The sequence below is a fragment of the Ciconia boyciana genome, chromosome 15 (assembly GCF_034638445.1).
Source record: "Ciconia boyciana chromosome 15, ASM3463844v1, whole genome shotgun sequence".
NCBI classification, from domain to species: domain Eukaryota; kingdom Metazoa; phylum Chordata; class Aves; order Ciconiiformes; family Ciconiidae; genus Ciconia; species Ciconia boyciana.
The window spans coordinates 16,052,455-16,077,747 of record NC_132948.1 but is presented as its reverse complement, the minus strand read 5'-3'; the positions used below and the strand labels follow the sequence as shown (position 1 = coordinate 16,077,747).

The following is a 25,293-nucleotide window of genomic DNA, read 5'->3' as shown; positions in this document are numbered from 1 at the left end:
TCTAGCACCCCTTGTTGTCGGCTTTCCCGTTATTGTTTCACTTGCATTTTATCTTTAAGATCTCAACCAGGTTAAATGTGCTTTCTTGTTTTATGCAGCTACTTAAAGGCATCGCACTGCCCCACCTATCTCAGCTGCGCATCTTTTATTATCATTTGGTGGCAATTTAGTTATCTTCCATTTTGCAAAACAGTAACAACATGCATTGATTTAAATGTAACTGTGCGAATGTAGCTGTTAATTGCCTGGCAACACTTGTGCCCAGATTTCTTTTTTCTTTTAAAAATATTGCTCTCTGTGTTGGTGGGGGCTCATAATATTTTATTCAGTGTGTGCGCGTGTGTGAGTGTGGGGGATGTTTATATACCTGGCAGGAAAACATTGTCATGGGAATAACTGTGGTTCATACGTGATCATTCCTCTTCTAATGGTATGAGGGATTGTTTTATTTTAAACAGCTGCTTAATAATCAAGCTCTGGTTGGACAAGTTTTATTTGTACCGTAGCTATTGGTTGCCGTCAGAGGATCGAGGAACCCAGCGATACTATGGGAAGGCTCATTGAGACTTCTCGTCCATTTGAAGTCTGGTTGTGTTTGTCTTATCTAGTTACTGTCCAGTGATATATGTAGTAGTGACAGCACAAGTCCTTACGTAGGCTTTTCTGAATGCTTTTATTATTACCCCCCCGCTGATTTTTGCCCAAACTTTGTCTACTGTAAGAGTTCATTACTGCAGTAGTGCTGCTGCTTCGGTCAGGTGCCGGTTGTGGGGTTACAGTTGTAACTCGTTAGGCAATACTAATGTGGGATGTCTGCACGGTTAACCTCTTTCTGCTGAGATGTCCGAGATCCCTTTGAAGAGAGTTATTGTGGAATCTCAGCATTCTTCATGCTCTCCTCATACCATCGCACTTTCTTTAGTGAAAGAAAATCTTGTCAGTGCATTTGATGGGATTTATGACTTAAGTGTTTTTAACAGTATGGCAATGGAAGCATTCTCTTCAGTTTCGAAGAAAGGATTGACTTGTCCCGCCTTTTGAAACTGCCAAAGGCCTGGAATTGTGCTAGCTGCTTACCCCTGCAGTGATTTCATTAGGAAAAGAATGTATACAGGATACAGATAGTGTATTTTTTATGTTAGTGTCAGACATTAGTGACAATAAAGAAAATTGTTTATGGATGGTTTTTCTCTTGGTGGATTTTGAATAACTTTCTCCAGTTTAAGTGGATAATAAGCTTTTGTCTTTCTGATTCAAGAGACAATAGGCACACTTAAATTTTTGTACATATCAAATACACAAAAATATACTTGGACATGAGCTGCATGGTTTTGATGCTGTAACTAATGAATCCCTTTTACAAATTAATTGCTTTTACTTATTTTTTTTCATATTAGCTTTACTTTGGTTTTATCTGCTTCTGCATTATTCTCCATGTAAATCTTCTGGGTTTTTTTAATGATTTACGTGCCATGTTTTCTAAAAATGCATTTATCTTTTGTGCTTTTAAAAAAATCTTTAAGCCTGTGTTATTTGGCACTTTGGACATTGAGTCAAGTGTATATTTGTTAGTCTTCAAAAAGTGCTGTGCAAGAGTGCATTGTATCACAAATATTTTTAGTTATGCAGCTAACATTCGTAGCAAATAGTGTTCTAATTCTGATGTTTATTCCCCAAGTACAGCTACAGATTGTCTGAAGGCCTTGATTGCATCTTGATATGTTTATTTTAAATCTTTTCTGTATCACTGCACAAAAATATGCTAGTTAAGGTCATATACCAAGAAACATGCATTAGGAATGTCACAAAATGCATTTTGTCAGTGAGTCCGTTTCTCTTTGAGTGGACAGACAGGTGAGCTGCTGTTTGTGGTTAGCCATGTCAGATTTTGCAGATTGTATCACAGGTGGATTACAAGCAGTTTAATTCAGAGGTAATCTCAGCAAATGTTTTGGCTTCTTAAAATGCCTGTTAGTAAGCTCTTTAAAAGAGAACCTCTGTAGTTCGCAAATCTCAGCAATGTTTTTAAGATACTTTTTTTTTTTTTTGCAATAGAAAAATAAAATCTTTAAAATCCAGCCAGGTCTAGTGTAGGCTTCCTTCCTCCCTTCATGATTCATTTTAAGGATGTGATTGATTTCCCACTTAGTATTCCTTTCTTACATCTCAAAAACGTGTCGGTTGCTTGCTGAATGCTTTTATACCTTGAACTGTTCTTTCCAGGATATTTATGGACTTGAGGTTCAAGTCTCTATTGAATGAAGAAAAATGAAAAATGCTGGTTGTTTGTTTGTTTTCTTCACGAGTAGAATGAAATTAATGCCATGTAAGATACTCTTGTAGGATATAAACTAATCTGGTAGTACATAAACTCAAAGCATAAGTAATGGCAATTTCTGCTAATGATTTTTTCTAAGCATTGTCAAACTACTTAAAGCAGAAAAACATTCTGAGTTTTCTAGATGTGACAGACTGGTAAATCGATTGTATATATTTTTAACTTGATGCCTCTTCAATGAAATAAGAATTTATTATTCTTCCTTTTCTGTAAACTTCAGGTTCTGGATGAGATTTCTGAACACGGGATTAGGATTTATCAGCTCCCTGATGCAGATTCTGATGAAGATGAGGAGTTTAAAGAACAAACCAGAGTTTTAAAGGCAAGTTTCACTCCTAATTTATTATTTTGCTGCAGTAGTTCTTCAAGCCTACAGTATGCTTAAAGGTACTTTATTCCTTTATAACGTGTTGAACATTCAAGTTTTCTTTGGATGTTGACTTTGAATTATAATCCTTTTTATTCCAGTCTCTGCTTCATCAGAATTCCAAATGTAGTGTGTCGTGACTTTCTTTTCTTTTAAATGTAAGCAACTCTTCACCAAGAACTGTGATTTGCAGTCTATTTTCCAACTCAAACCTTTTAATGTGCAAGCAAAGAGAGAGAATGTGCGCTTATTATGGTTGCTGTACTAATTAACAACTTTCCTCTCGTTAGAGCAGATAAAGGTTTTACTGCAGTAATTTCCTCTTGTGCTGTGATACTTGCAAAGGTGCTCGAAGAATGTATCTGAAATTCTCTCTCTAGCTACTTTAATCTGTATCTGAAATATGTTTCTGTTGGCCGTTTTCCATGCATGATGCTATGTCAGATGACACATTATGCCCAAACTGTACTTCAACAACAGTCAAGTGTTCCTAAAGCAAAGCGTCATTTCCTTTTGTGCCCCTGTTAAGACAAACTGATCCTAACAAAACTACAGGTGTTAATAATGAGAGCTTGCACTGCCTAGAATAGGATTTGCTGGTTTTCTGATGTGGAAGGATTTTGGTAGAGTGCATTTGTCAACGTTTCTTTGCCCCCTCTCCTGTCTGTTACTTAAAAGTCTTTGTGCTTTCTTTAAAAAAAAAAAAAAAAAAAGTAACCAGTCAAAAAGCAGAACAGTAACTTGTTTTGCTCTGTCTCAACTAGGCTAGCATTCCCTTTGCTGTTATTGGATCCAATCAACTTATTGAGGTGAAAGGGAAAAAAATCAGAGGCCGTCTGTATCCCTGGGGAGTTGTTGAAGTTGAAAATCCAGAGCACAATGATTTCCTTAAACTGCGCACAATGCTGGTGTGAGTAATGGTAAAATTATCCCATCTCCTGTGGTGACACAACTGATACAATGACTAGAGAGTTAGAAGAACATGAACTCCTTAATTCAAAACTAGCTCTGATGGCTGCGTAGAGTGACTTTTTATTGTGTGTCCCCCCCGAGCTTGTTTTCCTGCTGTAATCCTCTGATCTCTGACTTCAGAAAATATTTTCTATATTTTACGTTGTCAGATACATGTGACAGTTTATATGCCATATGTGAACTGATTTGTGGCTTTACAAGTGAATTGAAGTTTTCTTATAGGGCAGTGAGTGGGGCAGAGAGGCTTTTAAAATATTACTCAAAGCAATAGATTAAACTATGAGGAGTATTCTAAAGGCAAAGTTCAGTTTTCTTGGTAGCATAGGAAATCCTATGTTAAATATGATACCGTGCCCCTTTATGATTTTAGCTGATATGGATATTCTGCTTGTGTAGATAGTTTTAAGTAATTTTTTTTTTAATGACATCTTGCTATTGTTGGAAATTGAATTCCATTGTGTGTTTCTGATTCCAGTCTCTACTGGGCAGGGATTGCCCTCTGCTGGTCTTCGGTAGCAAGCATTTTTTCCTTTTTTGACAATTGAAAATTATTAGGTAATGTCAGCTGTTATGTGAGCCAAGGAGCTCCACCTAGTTCTCAGTGACAAATTATACTTAATAGCACTTAAGAGTCAAAAAATACTTTGGGAATTAAAGTATCTTTCTGAATAACTGTCTTTGCAAGGTTCTTAACACTGCAAAGACTGGGATAAACAGCTCCTATAAAGTAATTAGTGAACAAGAGGAGGACAGCATACTTCGGGTCTTTGAAGAATATTGGTGGGAGGGCACCTAAGTATCAATTAAAGACCAGTAAACATGAAAGCAGTGTTCTGGCTGGCTTTATGGCAGGCTTGGTCTGTAAGGAGTATTTTTCCAGTAAATACATCCATTATATAAAACAAAACCAGAAGATAAGAGTGTTTTTCTGCCCTTTGACAAGAAAGACAAAGTGTTCAATAGTCCTTTGCATGTTCTAGAACGCACATGCAGGACCTGCAGGAGGTGACCCAAGATTTGCACTATGAGAACTTCCGTTCGGAGAGGCTAAAACGAACTGGCAAGTAAGTGTGTGCTCTTCTTTCTCCACTGTGATGTTGAACTTGCTCTTCCTCCTAACTAATCCCACCTGTAACTAATTATTTCTCATGAGATTTCAATCTATGGAGTTACTGAAATTTGTATGAAACGTTGTTCTTGAAGAGGAATGATATCTAGTGAGGTGCCGTGCTTGCTTTCAGCTGTTCTTGGTTTTGTATCTGTTCCCTCTTCTCTATGCTTCTAATTGGAATGTGCATAAAGTAGTAGTGGGCTGCAAGCAAGATAGATTTTTATCTAATGATGTGTACTTGGAAAAAATAAACTCTAGTGGGCCCCTTTAAATAGGCCACAGCCTATCTAATTAGGTAGGATGTTGCTTCTCCAGTTATTGCAGGACTGCCATGGTGGCTGTTCTCTTGCTCCTTCATATATAGCTAGAGAGAGAAGTTTTAGACCAAACAATCTTTTTTTGGTAATGTGTGTGTGTTTTGTGGTTTTTCATGGTGTGGGGTTTTTGTTGTTTTTTCTTGTTGGGTTTGGTGGTGGTGGTTTTTTTTTCTTGGTAAAGTTTCTGTCCTGGGCAACTTAATGCAAAAAATCTGCATCTACCTGTGCTGCATCTTTTTTGATAGCAACTTACTCTTGTCTCCACTTTACTTGTTCTTTAAGTATTCAGCCAAGCATTTTGATCTTAAAGAAAAAAGAAATAGCCTACACAGCTTTTTAATGGTTGATTTTTATACCATTTATAGATAGTGGAGGGAATCTCTTGATTAGAATGAAGGGCAAAAAATCCCCATAAGAGTGAAGAAATAGAATTTTAAGAAATGGAGACTGAATAACAGGAGTCTATGAGGTAAAGATGGCATTTTAGAAAAGGGAACCATGGGTTTAAGAATGTCCTAATTTCCCCTGTGCGGAAGGATGTAGACTTTGTTGTTGTATTAGCTGAAGTATGAGCCTTGAATCTGTTCTTGGAGACTTTTACTTCTGTATTTTACACCATCAATGCGTTCTTTTGTTCAATAGGCCTGTTGAAGAAGAAGTGGTAGACAAGGATAGAATCCTCCAGCAGAAAGAGGCTGAGGTAAGAGCGAGCTTCTAAAACTCTTGCTCTTTAATATAACATGCAATGTTCCAATTTGAGCATTCTACATCAACCACTGCCTACAGAGTGTAAGATTGGAGTTGTGAAAAATGACAGACCTAATCTGAACATAGAAGTTGCCCATACAAACTGTTTCATTTATAGTCACTTGCATACTGCGGATGGTAGGTAGCATGTGGAGTCTCGGTTGTAGGCAGGGTATTTATCACTTCCAGTTTGCATGCTGATTTTCCATAAGGATAGTTGCTATTTTTTAAGTATTGAAATCAATTTATGTTTGTCAGCTACATATGCTGCTTTAAACATAGTATGTTGGGGTAGATTGATAGTCTAATGTCGTTTCAGATGTGCATGGCTTGCTGCAAGCATGTTACCAGTAAATTTCTTCTTACCTCTTGTGGCTATGGAGTGGAAAAAGGTTGTTGTCTTAAAAATCCCATGATATAATTAATGTGTTTGTCTTTTCATCTTAATCTTGACTTGCAGCAAAATTCATAGTATTTCTGTTGTACCAGTGAACTTACGGATTTGGTGTGTTCAATCTCTGATTTCTTACTCTGGTCTCAAGTTATTAGTAGGCCTTTCAACTTAACATTTTTATGCTAAAGTTCTAAAGATTCAGAGATTTTTAGCCTAGTATTTAAATTCAAGTAGTACACTGCCAATGCTTATGACTGCTTGCATTGTGAAAACTTAAGACTTGCTGCCAATCAGAAGATAGTGTTTTTTCTGTTTATCCTTCTTTTATCCAATTCAGCTTGGATCTAAGTCCACAAATGCAGGAAGGCATGATTTAAAAGATCAGGGCATGTATGCAGTGATTTGGAGTAAGAAATAAAAAACTACAAGCGGTTTTGTGTGTTTCTGAGGTGAAAGATTCAGACTCCCGTACATGGAAATTTTTGAAATGTAGTTACTTCGGTCTGTGCATTTTCTTTTTCCTTTATAGCATCCATATTTAAAAGTAGCTAACCCTGGTTAGGTGTTGGCTAACCCCAGCATGTTGACATAAATAGCAAAAAACTTTCCTAAAAGGAAATGCAGAAGCAGCTGATTATCACCATAACTAGTAGTTAATAATATGAATTACTGGAGATTAAAGGAGCTGCATCTTTATCACTATATAACTTCATTTCAGTAACGTAACCACACTTGATGGCCATGCACTTATGAGAGTGGAACTTCAGTAAGTGTTCTGTGCACAAATTAACTGCTTCCCACTTACTGACGTGTGTGCGAAACAACAGTAGAGCATCAGCTGATAGCCAGGAATACTAGCTGCTTTGAAAATGTCAAGAGCATTGTTTGGAAATGTTTTGTGTTTTCTTCTTTTTCCTAATGCTTCCAAGATTCAGGCATATATATATATGTATGTAATGGTTTGGGTTTTTTTTATATAATATGGTTAAAGGGATGAAGTCTTGAATTGCTTGGAGGACAGTCTCTGAAAGTTTCTTCTGGGACTATTCATCTCTGAGTAACTGCTGCTGAAGTTGCAGAGGATTAGGTTAGAACTTGAAAAAACAAATAGATTTTTAACTTCTGCGTTCTATTGTCCCAAAGAGATTAAGAGGCTTTGCTGAATCTTCTGTAGATAAGCCGGTATGAAATCCCTTCATCTCCATATCGTTCCTAAGGTTCAGACTGGGAAAAGTCTGGGGAGGAACGAGGCAGAGAGGAAATGGGCTTGCATTCCATGGCCTTCGCAGAGAAAACAAATATCCATTTCCCCTCCTGTTTTGCATTCCCATCAGTAATGGTGCTTGAAGTTCTATTTACAGTTTTGTGAGGTTTATATAACCTTGGAAGGAATGAATGCTTGGGCTAGCGCCAGGATCATCTTTTTCAAGGCATCACTTTTGCTAAATGATCTTTTATTATGCCAAAGGATGTGGTCCCCAGTTCAGCAATTTGGAGTTGCTAATCTGTCATTTTGGATTTATTGCTCAATCTGGTTGTGCCTTTGCTCGTTTGCAAGTGATGACCTGTTTTTCTGAGCTGGGAAGTGAAAATAAGAATAAAGGTACCCATGTTCCTTACTATAAATATGCTGCAGTTCAGATTATTTTGATGTTGTAGTGTAAATGGGCACAAACTTAAAGTTTGTAGTGTTGTGCCATATTCTTCCTACTCTGAAAATATCTTGTGATTAAAAACCTTTCAAAGTTTTGAGAGGCAATAATTCCAGAAAAATGTGAAGGCCATGATTACATGAAAACAGCAAGGAACAAGCTTCCTTCTGATTTTTCCAGTGAGCTACCCTGAGGCTTTGGGCAAACCCCTTTGCTCCGCTGTCTTCAGTGGAGTTGGTCAGCAGTAGGCTGAATATAGTAGAATTAACCGCAGAGTTGAAATTGTTTTCTCACTGCACCCCACTTTCTGAATGTGTTTAGCCCTTTGGCAGATGAGGTGAAGAGCCCTGGTTCCGTATGGGAGTCGGTGGGGGGACAGCCTGCAGTGGCCTGGGGTCTCGGGGCTGAGGATGCAATGAATGTGTGCGGGCAGCTGCCTGGTATTGCAGGTATTTGCGTAGGTGTGTTCTTGAAAGATAAGGTGAAAACTTTATGTGGAGAGACAGCATGACTGCTGGTGAAGGCCTGCAGACCTGAGAGAAATAAAAACAGCTCTCAGGTTTAATTTGTGTTGAGGAATGCTATTGCCTAGGGCAGGGGGAGGGAGGCGTGCTTCATGCAGAATGCTTCAGCCTTCTTTGGTGAAGTGATGTAGTCTCAGTCCTGGGAGAACATCATGAGGAGAAAACCCTTAGTAAGCAATTAGCAATGGGAATCCCTTGGGAGCTGGAGTGAAGAACAATTTTTTTTTTTTTTGAGTCATTGGTGTTTTTGTTCTTTGAAGGAACAATGCTCGCTGCCCAAGTAGTGTGATGGCTGTGGCCATAGTCACTTCTGCTATTTATAATGTCAGTGTGTCCTGTCAAATACGTTTATCTCGATGGTAGCCCCTTTTCCAGCATAGTAACTTTATCAGGAGTATTTTTCTTGTCTTCAGTTAATAAGATTAGTTGCACTCTTTGGTATTGGAAGTATTTTTAACCAACAGCAACCGTCATGGGAACATCCTGGTGTACTAGAAAATCCACTGTCTACAGTTTTCCATCCTGCCCTATTCTTGCAGCCTCTTCCCTTATAAACTTTCTTATGTAAAGGCATGGGCAGAAATAATCGTACTTGGTGTGGGGAGGGGAAGCGTGTCAGTGGGAAGTAGATACTGTTCTTTTTTGGACATTTCTTTTCCTGTGATGTCTGTAGGGTTGTCACTGACAAGCTGCTCACCTTGTTCAGACAGGAGTAGTACTTGTTGGTATTCTGGGCAAAACACACTACAGATGAAATCTTGTAGGTAAAGCAAAGCTGTGTGTCTGTGGCTTCTGTTCATGGCGTGGAACCGTTAGGAAGCTGTATGGTTCACTTTTAGCTCTGTAACCTTAACTCTCACTTTAAATGTTTGTTTCTTTTCCACGTTGCTGCAGTAGTTACTTGTAGTCAGTACCCAGTAGCTACATGATAGTTTGAAGTAAATTTTAGTCCTGACATGATAAGTAAACTAAGTGGAGTTTATACCGAGGTTAAGTTTACTCTTTTGATTTTTGTTGTTTGAGAATTGACAGGAATTGTTTGTTTTAACAGATTTCCAAATGTTGTTTCCTAGCTTCCTTTTCATCATGTGCATTGACCCTGTGCTATCATGCTGTAGTATTCTTTCTTTAGGGGATGAATGCAAGTTCCCTGCAGAATATATTCATGCTGCTTTTACAAGTGAGAGGGTTTACTGCTGAGCAAGATCAAAGTCACGGTATGCCCTTGATGCTTGCAATCCCCAACAGCGAAGGGAACACAGATACTGATATGACATCAATTTCAATCTTCTGGGTGATCTTTTACATTCGCCTTTGTTAAGAGGAAAGATTGTTTCTGGCTATGCTTTCTGGTCTAGTAAGGTGAAGACACAGGAGTTGTTTTTAGCTTGTATTGTAATGTGTAGGAATGGTTCTTAGGTCCTGTCCTCTACTTGAAGAGGAATTGTGGAAGAGACTGACATGGTTACCACTTTGAGTACAATACAGCTTGATTCTTCTTTTTTTTTTAGTTTTAATTTTAATTTTACACTTGAGCTGACAGGATTCTTACTGTGCAAATGACTTTCTCTCCAAGATATTTATGTGTGTTTTCCCTAAGTTCAGTTATTACCTCTAACTTTAGCCCTGTAGTTATGCAGCCAGGTTTTAGTGTGTGGTATCTATCATTACCCATAGACTGTCTGCTAAGAATACATAATGAAACTGATACTTGCGAGTTTGCTTAGAGCTCTTGAGAAGCCACAGTTTTACAGCAGAAAGCAACTATTCTGGATTGTTTGCATATCAAATGCTCAACAAAAACCAAACCAAAATGCTGATGCAGCCCAGGATGCAGTGAAAAAGATAGGTGTGCTTGAGTACCTTTTTATTTTTATTTTCTTTCTTTACTTTTTTTTTTTGCCAACTTGCCTTATGAAAAGGAAACTTCAATGACTACTTACCTACTAATGGCCGTAGGAGACAACAGTGTGCCTGGATTTTTAACAGGCTTTGTGCCTGAAAATTTTTCTACTGAATTATGGTAAAATAGCTTCAGAAACTTGCCATTATTTCGCTAATGGATGAGACTAACACTCCACCAGTAGATCTGAAAAACACATGAAAATGGAAAAGGAAAATCTTCTTGCAATCTTAATGTTAGAGCAGAGTAGGTCTCCTAGTGCTTTTGTCCTACCTTACATTTGAGTCATGTGCAGCATCTGATTTCTTTCATGGTGTGGGCGTATTTTTATCAATTAAGGTTAAGAAAATGCGAGACTCAATGCTGTATTTAAGTCTTAAAATATGATGTTGGCTGTTAGTAGAATGCTGCGTTTGAGCAATCACCATAATACACGTGCACCAGTATCTTCCCCTGTGATTACTGAATGGTTTCTATTTTGAGACTGTTTCATGGCTCAGCTTGGAGTGCTCTTGGGAAAGCTCAAGTAGGCGAGTTTCCAAAAAGCTAGTTTTATTCTGATGGTAAATCTGCAGAGAGGCAGTTCAAAAGACCAGGTGTCTTACATTTTTACAAGTTGATCTTTGAAACTTCTCTCTTTTCTTGGACCATGGAATCAATGCAACTCTCATTTCTGAGACTTTCTGGTTTTTTTCCTCCTTCCTGCAGCATTATGCCATCTTTTTGATCAGAAGCTTCTTGTTTTAAGTGTGTAGCAGAAAGATGTAGGTGGGTATATAATAATCATTACAGAGTTAGCTGTATCTCGCACTGTTCCTGTGTGAATCTCCTTTTGTCAGAGTGTATCTATGCTGCAGTCACAGGAACCTGCATTGGCCTCTGCTGAACCCTGTGGTGCTGCAGCAAGAGGACAGGTACCAGTATAGGAGCCAGCTGGTTTTAGGCAAGCTCTGTTATCTCTGGCTATGCTGCAAGCTCTGCACTTGCATTTCTTACTCTTTCCGAAATCTGTATCTGAGGCCAGGCAAGAAAGTGATACAGGCATCTGCAGTTAGTTTTTCCCTGTTCTGTGATGTTTCTTTCAGCTTTTTTTTTTTTTAAAAACCAAACAGCTCAACACCACATACATGTAGTCAAGCATTTATCACATTCTTTTGTATTGAATCTGATGGATTAACTAGTATCACAATAGCTAATGTGGTTGACTGGATGAAAATACAGTATACTTGTTTAAACATAGCAGTGCTTTTGGAGTTGAAGAGGTGTCTGTCGCCTGTCCGTCCGTCCCCATTCCCCCCCTGTCCTGTCCTCCCCCCCCCCGAAAATAAATGAAAGCAATTCTCTAACTACTTTTTCCTAAAGGGAGAAAAAACTGGATACATTAAAAACTACACAATTATTCTCAGAATAATGAAAACTTGCTTTGCAAGCCTCAGGTTATTACATGATCCCCAGTTTGAGATGGACTTGTATTTTATACAATGTGCATGGAAATTGCAGCCTATTTCTTTCCCAGTTTGTAAGATAGGGCACTTGCAGTTGTGTATGTGGAGCTTCCCCACCTGCATCTGGAAGGAAATACCTAGTCATTTGTAAACCAAATTAGAGGTGTTTGCATATACACTTTGAAAATCTGAATTAGAGTTTCTTATTCTTTCTTAGGAACATTTATTTAAAGTAATGTTATTTTTTTTTGGGGGGGGGAAAAAGGGCATTATATATAACTGGCCTTTTATGAGATGGAAATTAACTTATAAGTGTCATAAGAAAATGCCTTTAAGAAAACAGTTATTTCCAGAAAAGGTCACTGTTCAGATGTAAAAATATTGGTGCTTAGTATGTTTAGTCTGTCTTTCCAAATTTTGTAAACATCTTTCTGTTTTGCTTTTGAAGTAGTTTTTAAATTCTGTCTGCATGTTTGGCTGTTAACTCTGCAAATTTTTAGCAACAGTATCTGGTTAGCCACAAGATGAGTGTTCATACATGATGGTAGGCTTTGAGCACTTGTATCAGAACAAAGCTGCTTCAGCTCGCTCAAGCAGTGTATCTCTGTACACACATAAAGGGCATGTTTTCTTTATTGTAGATTAAATGTTAATTCATAGGTCTGCAAGCCTCAGAAGATTTGGATTTTATTGCTTAATTTTCATTGTAAATATTCTTACAAATCTTTTGTGAAAGTTAGATGTAATGCATTAAAGAATCTGAGATGGGAAAAACAGAGGGTTTTTTTAATTCAATCATGTGAATTAATCTAACATTTCCAACATATAAAGAGGCAAACTGGATCTGCGTTCTACCGTGGAAGAAAAAGATTTAAAGTTTCCTGGATTTTGGATTCTTCATGAAATTGTTTTAAATGTGTGGGTGTCTTTCTCTTACAGCTGCGCCGCATGCAGGAGATGATTGCACAGATGCAAGCCCAAATGAGGATGAAGCCTGGTGATGATTAAGATGCTTAACATCTGGATGCATCAGGTATGACTTTTCTGACTTGTTTACTCCTCTTATGTAAGATTTTCACAATGAGCATTATTAATTTTGCACTTTGGACTTGCTTTTACAGTACTTATAGAAAAAATGGAGTGATGTTATGGGTAGGCTAGAAAAAAAGATCTATACAGATGTTACCTTTCCAGCTGGTTTTAAGACCTGTAAATGCTTATCTTCAGTGCCTTATTTTTGGATCATCTGGCTTTGTTTCTGTTAGCAAAAGCTGCTCAGAAAATTAATTTGACTATATATAAACAAAACTTAGGGTGTTTTGGGGTATGTAAGCTGCTGAATTTATAGCAGTTTTTTCAAAGAACCAAACAATTTTAGACAGACTGGTTACGTGTACTGAATACAGACTCCCTTGATGTCATATATGATATATTAGGTGGGATCAGAGTGAGCGAAGAAAAAAAAATTATTGTAGCAAATATTCATGCTTTCTTCAGAATGCAGCTCTTCTGGCATAATTTTTCTTTTAAATGCAAGAATAAAAAATAGAAGGATATGAGGAGTCTTGTTGCTTAATACTTCAGTTTAATACTCTAGTTGTGATTGCTGGTCTTCTGGAATGTAAAGCTTGAATAAAATGGATTATATTATCCCTTATGACCTTGTGGCAGCTGCCAACATTCCAAGCCTAAAATAAGGAGATTTTTTGTTGCCTTTATTTGAACCTTCAGTCTTCCTGTTTATGTTTTTTTTAAAGAAAAAAAAAAGCCTCCTAAGGAGTAAACTTATTCACTGGATTCCTATTTAAGCAGATGTTGATGGTTTTACTGGTATGTGCACTGTGATCTTTGAGTGAAGAGGTTAAGGGGGGAAAAGAGTAATTCAAACTCAGGTTTCTTACTGTCACAATTCCAAGTCTTGCAGATAGAGGAGTCTTCACATCATGTCTTCCAACTTTCATACTAAGATACGTTTTCCCAGAGTTGGAAATCTAAACACTGAGGATAATTTTGTGGCTGACCATGTGGTGTATGCGATAGCAGTGTCTGACATAAGGCTCTCACTTCCTCCGACAGGAGCTGGTAGTTATGCAGCCTGTTAAATATTTTAGTCTGAACTGAAGGTCCCAAGTTTTCATGGTGACTTTGTGATCATATGGCCAAACTCTGACTGCTTATGAAAATGGCTCTTTGATTTAATGCAGGAAACCTTATGTAGTGTAAATTATTATTACTGCTTTTTACAAAGGAGCTCAATTCTTTCTGTGACTTACAAATCACATTTAATCACATGGCATCCTTTAAACTGATACTTGGTAAGAAAAAAACCTCCCTAAATCTAACAGGCTTGTCCGTAGTTGTTGCTTGCAGAGCGCAGGATGGCAAGGATACAAATATATTCAGAGCTCTTTCTTCAGTTCCGAGATACTGGGTTTGCTGTGAAATCAGTATCTGAGGGCTATCAGGATGCAGTATTCCCACTAATGGTTAGCCAGTAATAGCACCAGAATTCCCTGTGTTTCACAGCTTCTGGCAATACTGGATATGGTATTTATAAAACCAAATTGGAGCGTGGTTTGTCCCAGGCTGAATTTGCAGCCATGGATACGTACGTAAACAGAGTTCTGAGCATGCTCCTGTGCGTCCAAGTGAAATGTTATTTTGTAGATACTTTACATTGCTGATCTGGAATACATCTTGGACCACTAAATGTGTGAAGCAGGAGAGCTTTGCAGATTTAATTAAGCGTCCACATGACCTTGTTGTGATTTAGTTTGAACTAAACCTTAGGAAAGTTAGTTGGTCTGAAATACTGAATGTGAACAAATTTGAGAAGGATTTGAATGAGATCTTCCTATGTGGAGGTCCTGCTGTTTCTTTGGAATCTGCTAAACTACGTTTCTGCAGCTGCTGTGGAAATCATATTGTTTGATAGATTGCTTTCAGGAAAGAATTTTGAACTTCCTTTCAAAAGCATTTCATATTGGAGTATCTAAATAAAACTAAATCTGTTTTAGTGTTTGGTAACTTATTCCACCCCTCCAATCCTTCATTTGAACTGTCAAATATAAGAAGTAATAAGCTCCGACACTTTAAAGCAGTGTCTTGCATTTTAGAAGTAAAATCTGAAAAATCAAGCTCGTCTTGAAGTCCCTTGAGATATTGATTGATAGACTTTTAGCATAATTTGTTGGCTAATATGCACCGTCAGAACTGCAACTGCAGTCCTGCTAAAGCAGAGTGTTGCTGTATGATCCTGTCAGCATGGTGAAGTGAATCCTCACCTAGAACTCAGCCTTAGGGAAGTTTCTCTCATGCATGTTAACTGACTTTGCAGTTTAGGAGGAATGATGATTTCAACCTCCAGATTTATTTGCTGTATTCTATTTAACTCACTATTTCCAGAGAAACCAGGAAACCTGTAATTAACACAGTAGTTAACAGAACCAAACTGCCAACAAATGTAAATACACTTGATACCAGTCTCTTTGTCCTATCACAGTTTATCTTGAGCATCTTTCAGGTTCTAGTTTTACAAGAACTTTAATGGATCAGCTCTGCTACTGAAAGCACAGTCTCTCCTCCAGTTGCTCTTTTGCACCCTTATTATCTTTGTGCTAAGAAAAATATGTAACTTTATAGGTAATTTATGTAAAAATTAATGTTTTCACTCTTTTTATTTTGGTTAAATACATGTTTATTGATTTTCTTCAAAAGTCCCTTAAAAATATTTTCCCCTTCATAAAGCACAGACCTAAAGATGTTTTCAGATATTTTGGGAGAAGAGAAGTATGATGTAAATACCTTCATAGATAAGAGCTGGAGAGTAAACAGTAGGATAATGAAATGTGGTAATATCCAAACATGTGAAATACCCACTTCTTGTTTCAGGTGTATTTCGGGGTGGGGAGAAGACTGCTGAATGCTTTGGGGTTTTCTGGAAAGAGTCTGGCATTGCATAATGATTAAGAAGTGCTAAACTCAAATCCTTGCCAAAAAGACTGACGAGTCTGTATTACCGTGAAGTGCTACACAGACGGGGTGACTGGAAGGTCTGGTTTGCCTGTTCGCTTTTGAGTAGGGGCACCTTTAAATGTTTTGTGGAAAGGGCAAAGGGAGAATTTACTTCAAGCAGTTTCCTTTCCTTTCAAGGCTAGAGTAAGAGAAGCATAAGGGGAGTGACAAAGGCAAAGATTATACGCAGGGAATATGTTCCAAGTTTCCAAAGAGGATGGACAGATTTCTTGCTGTGGAGAAGTAGAAACCTGGAAGGGGAATGATGAGCAGCACTGGTGGAGACTGGGTTAGAAGTAGGAGAGGAAGATGACTTTGGAAACAGTAGTGACCAGTGTGCCAACTGCAGTTTTTGGCAAAAGCCTGTGAGTACAGACTTACTCTGCATGATGGTGGTGATGAAGAGCTTTGGCGAGCAGCCCTCACGAAGGTGTGTGACCTACGCTTTTGTCTGTTTCCTCTAAAGGTTTCATAGCTTCTGTGTACAAACAGGGCATGTGGAGGTGTTTGTAGCAGTCCGTGTGAAGCGTAAAGGCTTCCAGACAAACTTGACTTTTCAGATTTTACTTCTAAAATGCAAGACACTGCTTTAAAGTGTAGGAGCTTATTGCTTCTTATATTTGACAGTTCAAATGAAGGATTGGAGGGGTGGAATAAGTTACCAAACACTAAAACAGATTTATTTAGATACTTCAATACGAAATGCTTTTGAAATAAGCCTGCAGTAATTCCAACAGCATATTTACTAGTTTCTCAACTTGTCCATCTCAGATGAGCAACTATTACGAAAAGCTGGAATTATTTTTTCAAATGAAATGGTTATTGGTGGGCGTTTCTTCCCTTTCCTTCTCAGTTTCTGAAAGCGTAGCTCTTTGCAATCTGTTTTCCTCTTGTTTATTCTTACAAATCTGGATTGTCTGTCTTCCACTCAGCTTCAAGATCATACTGGGACAAACCAGTAACAGAAGCCAGGCTATGGAAAACAAATATAGCCAGCTGGAAATGTAGTTATGGTTAGGGAAATGTGTTCAGAAAAAAACCCAAGCATCTCACACTTAAAATATCTGTAGGATGTTGAAAATTCTTTTACTATAGCTCATGATTTCCACAAGTATTTTAAAGCCTCCTGAGCTCACTAACACTGTTCTGATTCTTGATAAGAACAGTACTAAAGGAACCAAACAGCTAGTTCTTTCTACCAATGAATTGACATCATTTAACAGAACAGCACAAGGCATTGTCATAGCAACCAGCCTTCTAAAACGATGCTGCTGAATGCTGAATTGATCTGATGAGAAATGTCATTCGAGGAAGTAAAGATCGTGTTGTAGTTTTTGGCAGCTGAAATTGAACGCCTAGAGAATGTGAAGCTTGGGCAAATTTGTAGCATTTGGAACAACTGCCTGGCACTGCCAGTGGATGTTTCTCTGGCTAGAAACTAGGCTAGAAGAGCACCATCGCTCTCCAGCGCTTTTCAGCTCTTCTAACTGCAGAGTTGTTCAGCAAATCCTGCATTGATGGGCTAGCACAAGTTTTCGTTTCCCTTAGAGTAGACTTCTGATAGAAATTGTCATTTTTCCTCTGCTGCTGTGCAACTGAAGTGCTGAACTGGTGTGGCTCCATAGGACCTTGAAGTTAACTCTTATAGAAGGATCTTAGCGGGGTCCTCCAGAGCCACCTTGTAGCTGGTGCCCACCCGCCCTTGCGTAGAATGTGCAGAGCGCCAGACGACAGACTCGTGTTGTGGCTTTTAACCCTTGGTGTACAGAACAATAACGCTTTCATTTGAGTATGTTCATCTAAAAAGAGTGTCTTGCATCTCCCTGTGAGTCCATACTGCTCTCAGTTGGTGAAACAGTCATGTTCCTGGATTGTAAGCAGAACATAGTAAGGTGATGTTGTACTTGGATTGTGACCTTGGCTGTTCCACAGCATCTCTGTCTGTGGCCTTTGACAGAAAATAAGTTGTGCGACTCTTCCCAGTAGGAAAAAGGTAGCGCTTTGTTAAAAGTGTAGTCTTTAAAGCGTTGTACAGAAAAAATACATATCATTAATATGACACATAAGTCTGAAGTATTAGTCAGGTCTGTAAACCTCCTGTGCCTAAATATTGTCTGTCTTCTGGCTCTTAAAGAATTTTGCTTGGATTTTTATCTGTCTGCATTTTCTGTATGCAAAATTTCCAGGAGTTTGTCAGGACCTATTTCTATAAAGAAAATTTTCGCCTAGAAATAGCGGTGTGTCATTTCTAACACTGTAGGATTTATGCATCTTGAAAAGCACATTCCCATTGAGACCAATTTCCAGAACTGCTGTGCTTACAGAGGAGAGAGAAATGGTCCCCTCACCTCCCAAAACCCAAAACCCAAAACGCTCTCCACTTTGCAGACTTGAAAGCTTTCCAAGGAATGACACAATGTTTGCAAAACATAAAATGAAAAAGATTGAAACACCCGATAGCAAGTTTTTCTGATATTTTCACATAATTGCCCAAACTGTATCTCAATAAATTTTGTCAGTAAATGGATTAATGCAAATTGGTTCAATTTTTGCCAAGTGATACTAGAGAATATAAAATAGAGAGGCTATAAAGTTCCGAATGGGTCACTGCAGAAATCTTGTTTTGTGGGGAAATGTCGGGGTGAGTGGAAATATATTTATTTGCTTTTCAGTAACGTGTCAATGCCTTGGGAAGGATGAAGTCCACAGCGCAGTGTCTACAGTGGCATTCTCAATTCCTGTGAATACGTGCAGTAGCACCTTGCACTCTGCCTCTGAGAGGCTTGATTACCCCGGAATGACACAACTGACATATTCCACCTCTTCCTGTATCTCAGTGACACACTGCTGCATCCAGTACAACTGTGGATGCATCTGGGATGCAGGGGGTGAGGGGAGGTGCTTGCTGCCAGAATTTCTCAGGCATTAGCGGGCCTGAGGAGTGGAGTAGAGAGACCGATCTGATCCGTGCCAAAGCCTGACATGGTATCACAGAGGACCTGTAAATGCTTCAGGCCACCTTTTGCTAAATAAACATTTTCAGAGGAACATTTTTTATAGTTCTAGACCTTGGAGCCTGGTATGTATATGTGACTCAGTGGATATTAACCCAATTAGCATATTAAGTTAACTGATAAACATTGGAAAGCAGTTCAGAGGCCAGTTTTGTAGCGTAGTGTATACTTGGCTGATGACGTTTGCTATGGGAGGTATGAGGTGTTGCTACAGACTAGCAAAAGGAAAGGGAACAAACTTGAAGCAGTGAAGTTGACAGAGGATGACTGGAATATCAGAAATCTAAAATATTAGGGGTGTGAGTGGCAAAATGAGTCAAAACTAGCTAACAACAGGACATTGGTGTTGCCCAATACTCATTCTTTTTGGAAAGACATCGTTTCTCAAAGTTCTTGCTAATGATTGGACACTCAAAGGGCTGTAGCTACAACATCAAATGGGTGCTATTTGAAGAAAAAGAATTTAGGTCAGTGAGAAAATGTAACTGCTTATAAAACAAATTTATCTTATTAGGAATTTGAAAGTGTACATGGAGAGATGTCAAGTTGCCCTGCGTTGTAGTGGTGTTCTTGGAAGCAGCTGAGGGGGAGGCAGACTCATTCCTTCCCAAGGCTTTTGAAACCTCTATAAATATGGGATTCTGAGCTGTCTGACCATGTGCATCAGGGTGCAGGTGTATGTAGCGCTAGTTACGCTGCTTACTAAGCAAGTTTTGTTTTAATGGCATACTGGAGAAATGCATCGTCTGTCTTAAATAATGGTATGAATTCACATTGCAGATGGAGGCATTTATTAAAGCTATGTATTGGTGAAAGGAGTATAGGGGACTGTAAAGTTAGTCTAATAAAACTAGAGATCAAATTTGTAAAGAATGGTATTAACCTAATGTATCATAAAATATTGTCTCATAAGGAGATTAGGGAGAAAGAGCAGTGAAATGAAGCCGCACTGAAAATGCACAAACATACTTTTGCCCAAGTATGTTCTACGAACATATAAAACGTGGATATTGTGTTGCTAATGCTGGTAACATCAGTGCACAGCTGTGCTTACAACCTGAGCCTTCATGGTTATTGGAAATTCCAGTCTTTTTGTGAGTCTGAAACATCAGTTACGTTTCCTCTTGAGCTATCTTCTTAACAGATTAGAGTTAGGTGGGCAATGGCAGAAACTTAGTTTCTCTTTCATACTCGAAGTAGCAGTGTAGCACAACAGGTTAATTTTGAATTTGAATATGGAATTTGGTTAGCAATGTATGGACTCTGGCTTTAAAGCCTTAATGCTGGCTTGCTTGTTCTGGTTGTTATGGGAGGTGATGGCCTCCTTAAAATGTGAAGAAATTGTATGTTGAAGAGAATTCCCACTGTGAGAATGGCAAAGAGCGAAGGACCCCGTTGTCAGCTTTCCTTGCTCCTTACCCCACTGCGGTCAGCAGGTGCGGTCCGGATGAGAGTTGCACTGTACTTCACAAGTGAGTTGACACAACAGTGTTTTCTGGGATATTTCTTTTTTCGATCCAGATGAATGTTTAGAGTAAGCTATTTTTTCCTGTTGGGAATGAGTATTTTTGGGACTGGAGAATTTGAGGTGTCTCCTGAGTTCTAAATCTGATGCAGCTTCTTAAGCAGGGCCCAATTTTCAGGGAAAGCTAGAATTCTGCTTTCTTTGTAGTAGCCTTTTTGATTGGCAAGTAGCTATGGAGGCATCCAAAACTGGTAGTTATTTTTGAAATTACAGACAGCTATCCCTTCTCTCAGCCATATGAATACTGCTGTATGAATGCTTGAAAAATTCCGTTTGCTTTCCTCTTTTACCTGAGCAGTGTCGTAAGAGTTGTTTGTGCATGACATCAGACTTGCTGCTTACTCTTAGCCCTGTTTAGAGAAATAGTTTTTGTTTTCCTCACCAGAAGTAACGCCTCATATAACAGGCTGACTGAGGTTGGTTTCTTGTGTACATTACTGTTGAGATAAGCTGTAACGCAGTTCTTGTATTTTTGCAGACGGAGGGGGGTGTGGGCGCTTAAGAAAGTGTGTAACTAAAAACAGATCCTCATTTATGTGCTCTTATTAGACATTCGTGATAAATATTTGGGGCCAAACTGCATCTGACTCAGCTGATCTAGTTCTAACGCAGGTCCCTGTGATGCAGGACCTGAAATGGCCTGCTCCCTGGATTACGCTGCTTTGCTCGGAGGGGCTCGGACTGCCCCAAACACTGACAGTGCAGAGAGTTTGTCCTTTCTAATGCTCTTTGTTTTCCACTTTTGTTCGCAGCAGTATACAGTTCTCTAAGTGGATGGGTGCTCTGTTTTCTTTGACCGAATGGTAACGTTCAAACGCAAAAGCTGGATGCCGCAGATCAAGACCTGCATTAAAACAAACACAAAGTCTGAAGAGCGTGTTGTAAAACGGCTTGTTTTATATATTCAATGTTAATCAAGTTATATTGTGTCTTTTTTGATTCTTTTGGTAACATTGTCTTCATACTTATAAATGTGGTTTTATTATCCTTCCTATACCCTTTTATACTGAAACTGATAGAGTACACTGTTTGGACTAGTCATTGTGGTGGGTTTATGGAGTTAATTGTGTATCTGCTAGGTTATTCCGAACAGTTTCGTGATTAATACCGTGTGGCCTGTTTACGGTAAATGTATGTGTGTTTGCACAGTATCATAACTGTCACTTGCCATTTTAAGTCATTGTGTATCGTATCAGTTTTTCATAACTTTCTCTGTGCTCTGGTTACTTTTGAAGCTTCATCTCTGGTGATTTATATTTGTGTGATGTATGAGAAGATGTACAAAGCACTGATGATTCACCAGTGATGCAAAGAAGCTGACTTTTCTAAATCATCGTGCCTTAACGAACCATATAAACACCACGCATGCCAACACCTTCTGTGGATGCCTCTGAAGATTTGTCTTCAGGTCTCAAGTATTAATTGCAAGAATTTCTGTCACCGGCATTTTTATCTGTCAGCTAAGCGATGGCATGTACTGAACTTTTTATATACCATAACACTAATTTTCATTGAAGTTTTGTAATAAACTGTATGAATGTGGAAAACGTTGAATTTTGGGGTGGTTTTTGTTGTTTGTTTGGATTTTTGCTTTTTTAAGCTAATCTATGAAATGTTCTAATGGTGTCGTGCACAGTGCATGTTCAAAGGAATCGTGATATTTACCCTGGGGAATGAAGGCGTTTTCTAAAATTTGTTTATATACAAACTGCTTTGATGTCATTTCAAAACAACTTTAAAAGTGTTTTAACTGGAAGCTGGGTAGCAAGACTTTGCATCCACTTTTTTTTTTTCCCAAAGTTCATTAGGCACCTACTGACATCTCTTAGGTGTGTAAATACCTTGGAAAATCTGATTGCACACCTTAGTTTATAAATTCATGAATGTTGCTGTTCCCTTTATGTAATTGCTGAGTGTATAGCTCTCTTCTGCATGCTTTTGTGGTCTTGCCTGTATTATATATGCATAAGCGTAAATTATTTTGCAAATATGGGATCGAGACACTTTGTCTTCTGTACTAAATTGAGGTGTCTTTCATGTAATGATTAGCCCTAATTTTGCTGTCTAGCAATGAGTGTTTAATCAGGATAGGATTAACAAATGATTTGCATCATAGAGGTGCATATTTGGCTTGTATTTGGAGTTGAACTCCATAAAGTGGACATCACATTGTTATCTCAGGGGCTGCTCTAATGAATTTGAAAGAAGAAATGGCGTGGCAGATTTGTGTTCATGCCAAGTCTCTTCAGGTTTTATGAAGATTTGAATTGTAAGCATGTCTGTCAAGAGGGCCAAGGTGAGAGACTTAACGGTAAACACTTGCTCGTGAGTTGTGTGCCATTACGTATACCTTTCTTGTTTTTCTTCCAGAATTTTGCATCATGTTTTGCAACCTTCTTAAAATGATATGCTGTCTATTTGTGCTTGTGAAAGTCAGGACAGCCGCACCCGTCCTGAGAAACCCAGACTTCAGTTACATACATTAGTTACGTGCTGGATTAGCTCTCTGAACAAAGGTAACATGAAAGGTTTATCTTTCAAAGCAAACTAGGACAATGGGGAAGCAGGCTTTCAAAAGCATCTAGTCTTTAATTTGTTAAAAACAGAGCTTTTTTTCCCCCCCTCTTTTCAAAGCAAGGCACCTAAAGTCACTGTCACAACTCCTGTGTGTGAAGCCTCAGTGAACACTTTCACTGGCAGATACTGGTTATTGATCGATAGACTCTGCCTCCTTCTGGCTTGTGAATTCCAGCTGGAGCGTTTTGGCTCCAAACCTGAGATCTATTTGAATAATAGTCCAGGAGGGGCTTGCAGTACTGCTGATACCATACCTGAGTGCTTTCCTTTCAGCGTAGGCTTAGTTTTTATGCCTTCTACCACTTCTTTGATGTTGTCTGATGTTAATCTTCAGTTGCATTTGAACTTGGTTTTGTTAAAATATTTCACGGCTTAATGGGGGAACGTATATTTGTTAAGCCAAGTCTTTGGTACTGTGAAGATCTGTGGAGAGGGGACTCTGGCTAGAGCCTAATTGGCTTGTTGGTGCCTTTAATTGTGGTGTAGTCTGTAATGGTCTGTGGTGCTCTAGCATTTAAAAACAAGCAAATATGCTGACGATTACCTGATTTATTTTTTTTCTGATGCTTTGAATCAATAGCTAAAAGTGAACTCAGGATGAGTTAATGGTTTTTTAAAACATACATGCCTGGGACTGCCAACCTCTGGTCTTGGAAGTGTCTCCTTGTTTTGATATGGGGGATGTTTTGAAGGAGAAGGCGGAAGAAAGGGCAAGATAAATGCTGTGATGACTGCAAGGATTTGGAAAGTTCGTACTGGGGCATCAGCATCAGTTTTTTCTGAAGCGGGGCAGTGTCCTTGCACTTGTGCAGCCATCGCCACGCCAAGCGTGTCCTGTCCTGTCTTAGGAGAGTCCTAAGAATTGACGTGTCCTGGAAAGGGGTAAGATGTGGCCCCTCGCCACAGCTGTGGAAGTCGGGGGCAGGATCCGGCTGTCCTGGGGCTTCACCTCCCCCTTGCCTTGCTCCTTTACTCTTGAGGTGAGGTTCCTGTGAGCTGTTCTGGAATCATGTGCCACCGCTGCCTTTGGAGCGCTTAAGTTCACTGGAGTTCTCTCCCGCCTTTCCACTGGCAGCTTTTACCTCAGATAACTTTCCGCATCACCTCTTTAAAATATTTTAATGGAAACAGAGCACACGTTCCTGCTTTGCACAGTACGGTAGCAGTATGATTCAGGACTTCCCACTGTATTCTGAGGTGCTAAATCTGGAACCACGCTTCCTCTTTCTTCCCTTTGTGTTTCTTTTTTCCAAGGGCGTGCTCCTCCTTGCTGCCCCAGAGGAGGGAGCGCTCCCTCTTGCCGTCTTTCGGCCTTCAGCTCGGCGTACGCGGGCGCGGTTCTGGGGCTGGGGGCGGCGGCGGGAGCCGCCCCTCAGGTGCCTCAGCCGCGGAGGGAGCGCGGGGCCGCCGGCCCGGCCGTCGCTCGGCGGGCGGGGGAGGGCGGGGCGGGGGCGGGGCGGGCTCCCGGGATTGGCGGCCCCGGGCCGGCCCCGGCCCCTCCGCGGCGGCGCCGGGGCGGCCCCGGCCGCCCGCACTGGCGCAGGCACTCGGCGGCGCGGTGGGCTGCGGGAGGGCCGGGCCGCCGGCACCATGAGCACCGGCGTGCGGTACAAGAGCAAGCTGGTCAACCCAGGTGAGGCGGCGGGGGCGCGCGGCCGCCCCGCCCCGCCCCGCGGGCCCCTCACGCCTCAGCCTCACTCTCTCTTCTTTTCTCTCCCCGCCGCCGGCTCCCGCCGCGGGCATCCCGCCCTCGCCCGCCCGCCCTGCAGAGGAGAAGCAGGTAGGTGGGCTCCCCCGCCGCGCTCGGCTCGGCTCGGCCGGCTGCGGCCCCGGCCCCGGCCGCGCTGGGCCGGAGCTCTCCGGCGTTGATGCGGCAGGGGGGTGGTGTCCCGCTACCTGGGCGCAGCGGCGTTTCAGCCCGGGGCTTGACGCGCCGGCCCTCTTTTAGCCGGGAAATAGGCGCTTTGCCTCCTCCATCCCCCTGGGTTTTGGGTCGGGTCTCTTTTTTTCCGGTGCCTTTGTGTGTGTCGGGTGGGTTCGATGGAGAGAGGCAGCGCCGGGGCTGGCGGAGGCGTTCCGGCATTAGCAGCGCGGCTCCTCAGCGCGCTCTTCCCGCCGCAGCGCGGGCACAGCCCCGGGGCCGCCGCTCGCCGCTCCGTGCCGTAGCCGGTCACCACCTCGCAGGCGGCCAGGGTTTGGGCGCTGGGGAACAGCTGTTTTGCTTTGCAAAGCAAATAGCTATTTGGAGACATGCCTTTGAGTCCTGGAGAGAGAGGGGGGTGATGCAATCAGATGACATCGACAGGTTTTTTTTCGCTGTTTGGTATTTGGAGGGATTTAGGGTGTTTGACAGGAAGGGGAATCCTTCTCTGCTGAGCTTGACTGTCTAGGTA

At 40.4% G+C, this 25,293-nt stretch overlaps 2 protein-coding genes across 7 annotated transcripts in view; both read left to right on the top strand.

Annotated features, from left to right (window-relative positions):
- Positions 1-21,877, top strand: part of LOC140659873 (septin-2) — a 40,536-nt gene extending 18,659 nt beyond the window's left edge. For 4 of the 5 annotated variants that reach the window (XM_072880068.1, XM_072880067.1, XM_072880069.1 and 1 more), the window contains exons 8-13: positions 2,559-2,660; positions 3,470-3,615; positions 4,658-4,741; positions 5,748-5,805; positions 12,710-12,803; positions 21,076-21,877. In XM_072880068.1, the coding sequence (XP_072736169.1) occupies positions 2,559-2,660; positions 3,470-3,615; positions 4,658-4,741; positions 5,748-5,805; positions 12,710-12,778 (459 nt within the window). In that variant the 3' untranslated portion in view covers positions 12,779-12,803; positions 21,076-21,877. The remainder of the gene's footprint in view (positions 1-2,558; positions 2,661-3,469; positions 3,616-4,657; positions 4,742-5,747; positions 5,806-12,709; positions 12,804-21,075) is intronic. The other variant, XM_072880071.1, reaches the window with a different exon arrangement.
- Positions 21,878-24,393: 2,516 nt separating this feature from the next.
- Positions 24,394-25,293, top strand: part of SEPTIN5 (septin 5) — a 46,878-nt gene continuing 45,978 nt past the window's right edge. The window contains exons 1-2 of one of the 2 annotated variants that reach the window (XM_072880059.1): positions 24,394-24,533; positions 24,670-24,680. In XM_072880059.1, coding sequence (XP_072736160.1) covers positions 24,491-24,533; positions 24,670-24,680 — 54 coding nt within the window. In that variant the 5' untranslated portion in view covers positions 24,394-24,490. The remainder of the gene's footprint in view (positions 24,534-24,669; positions 24,681-25,293) is intronic. The other variant, XM_072880066.1, reaches the window with a different exon arrangement.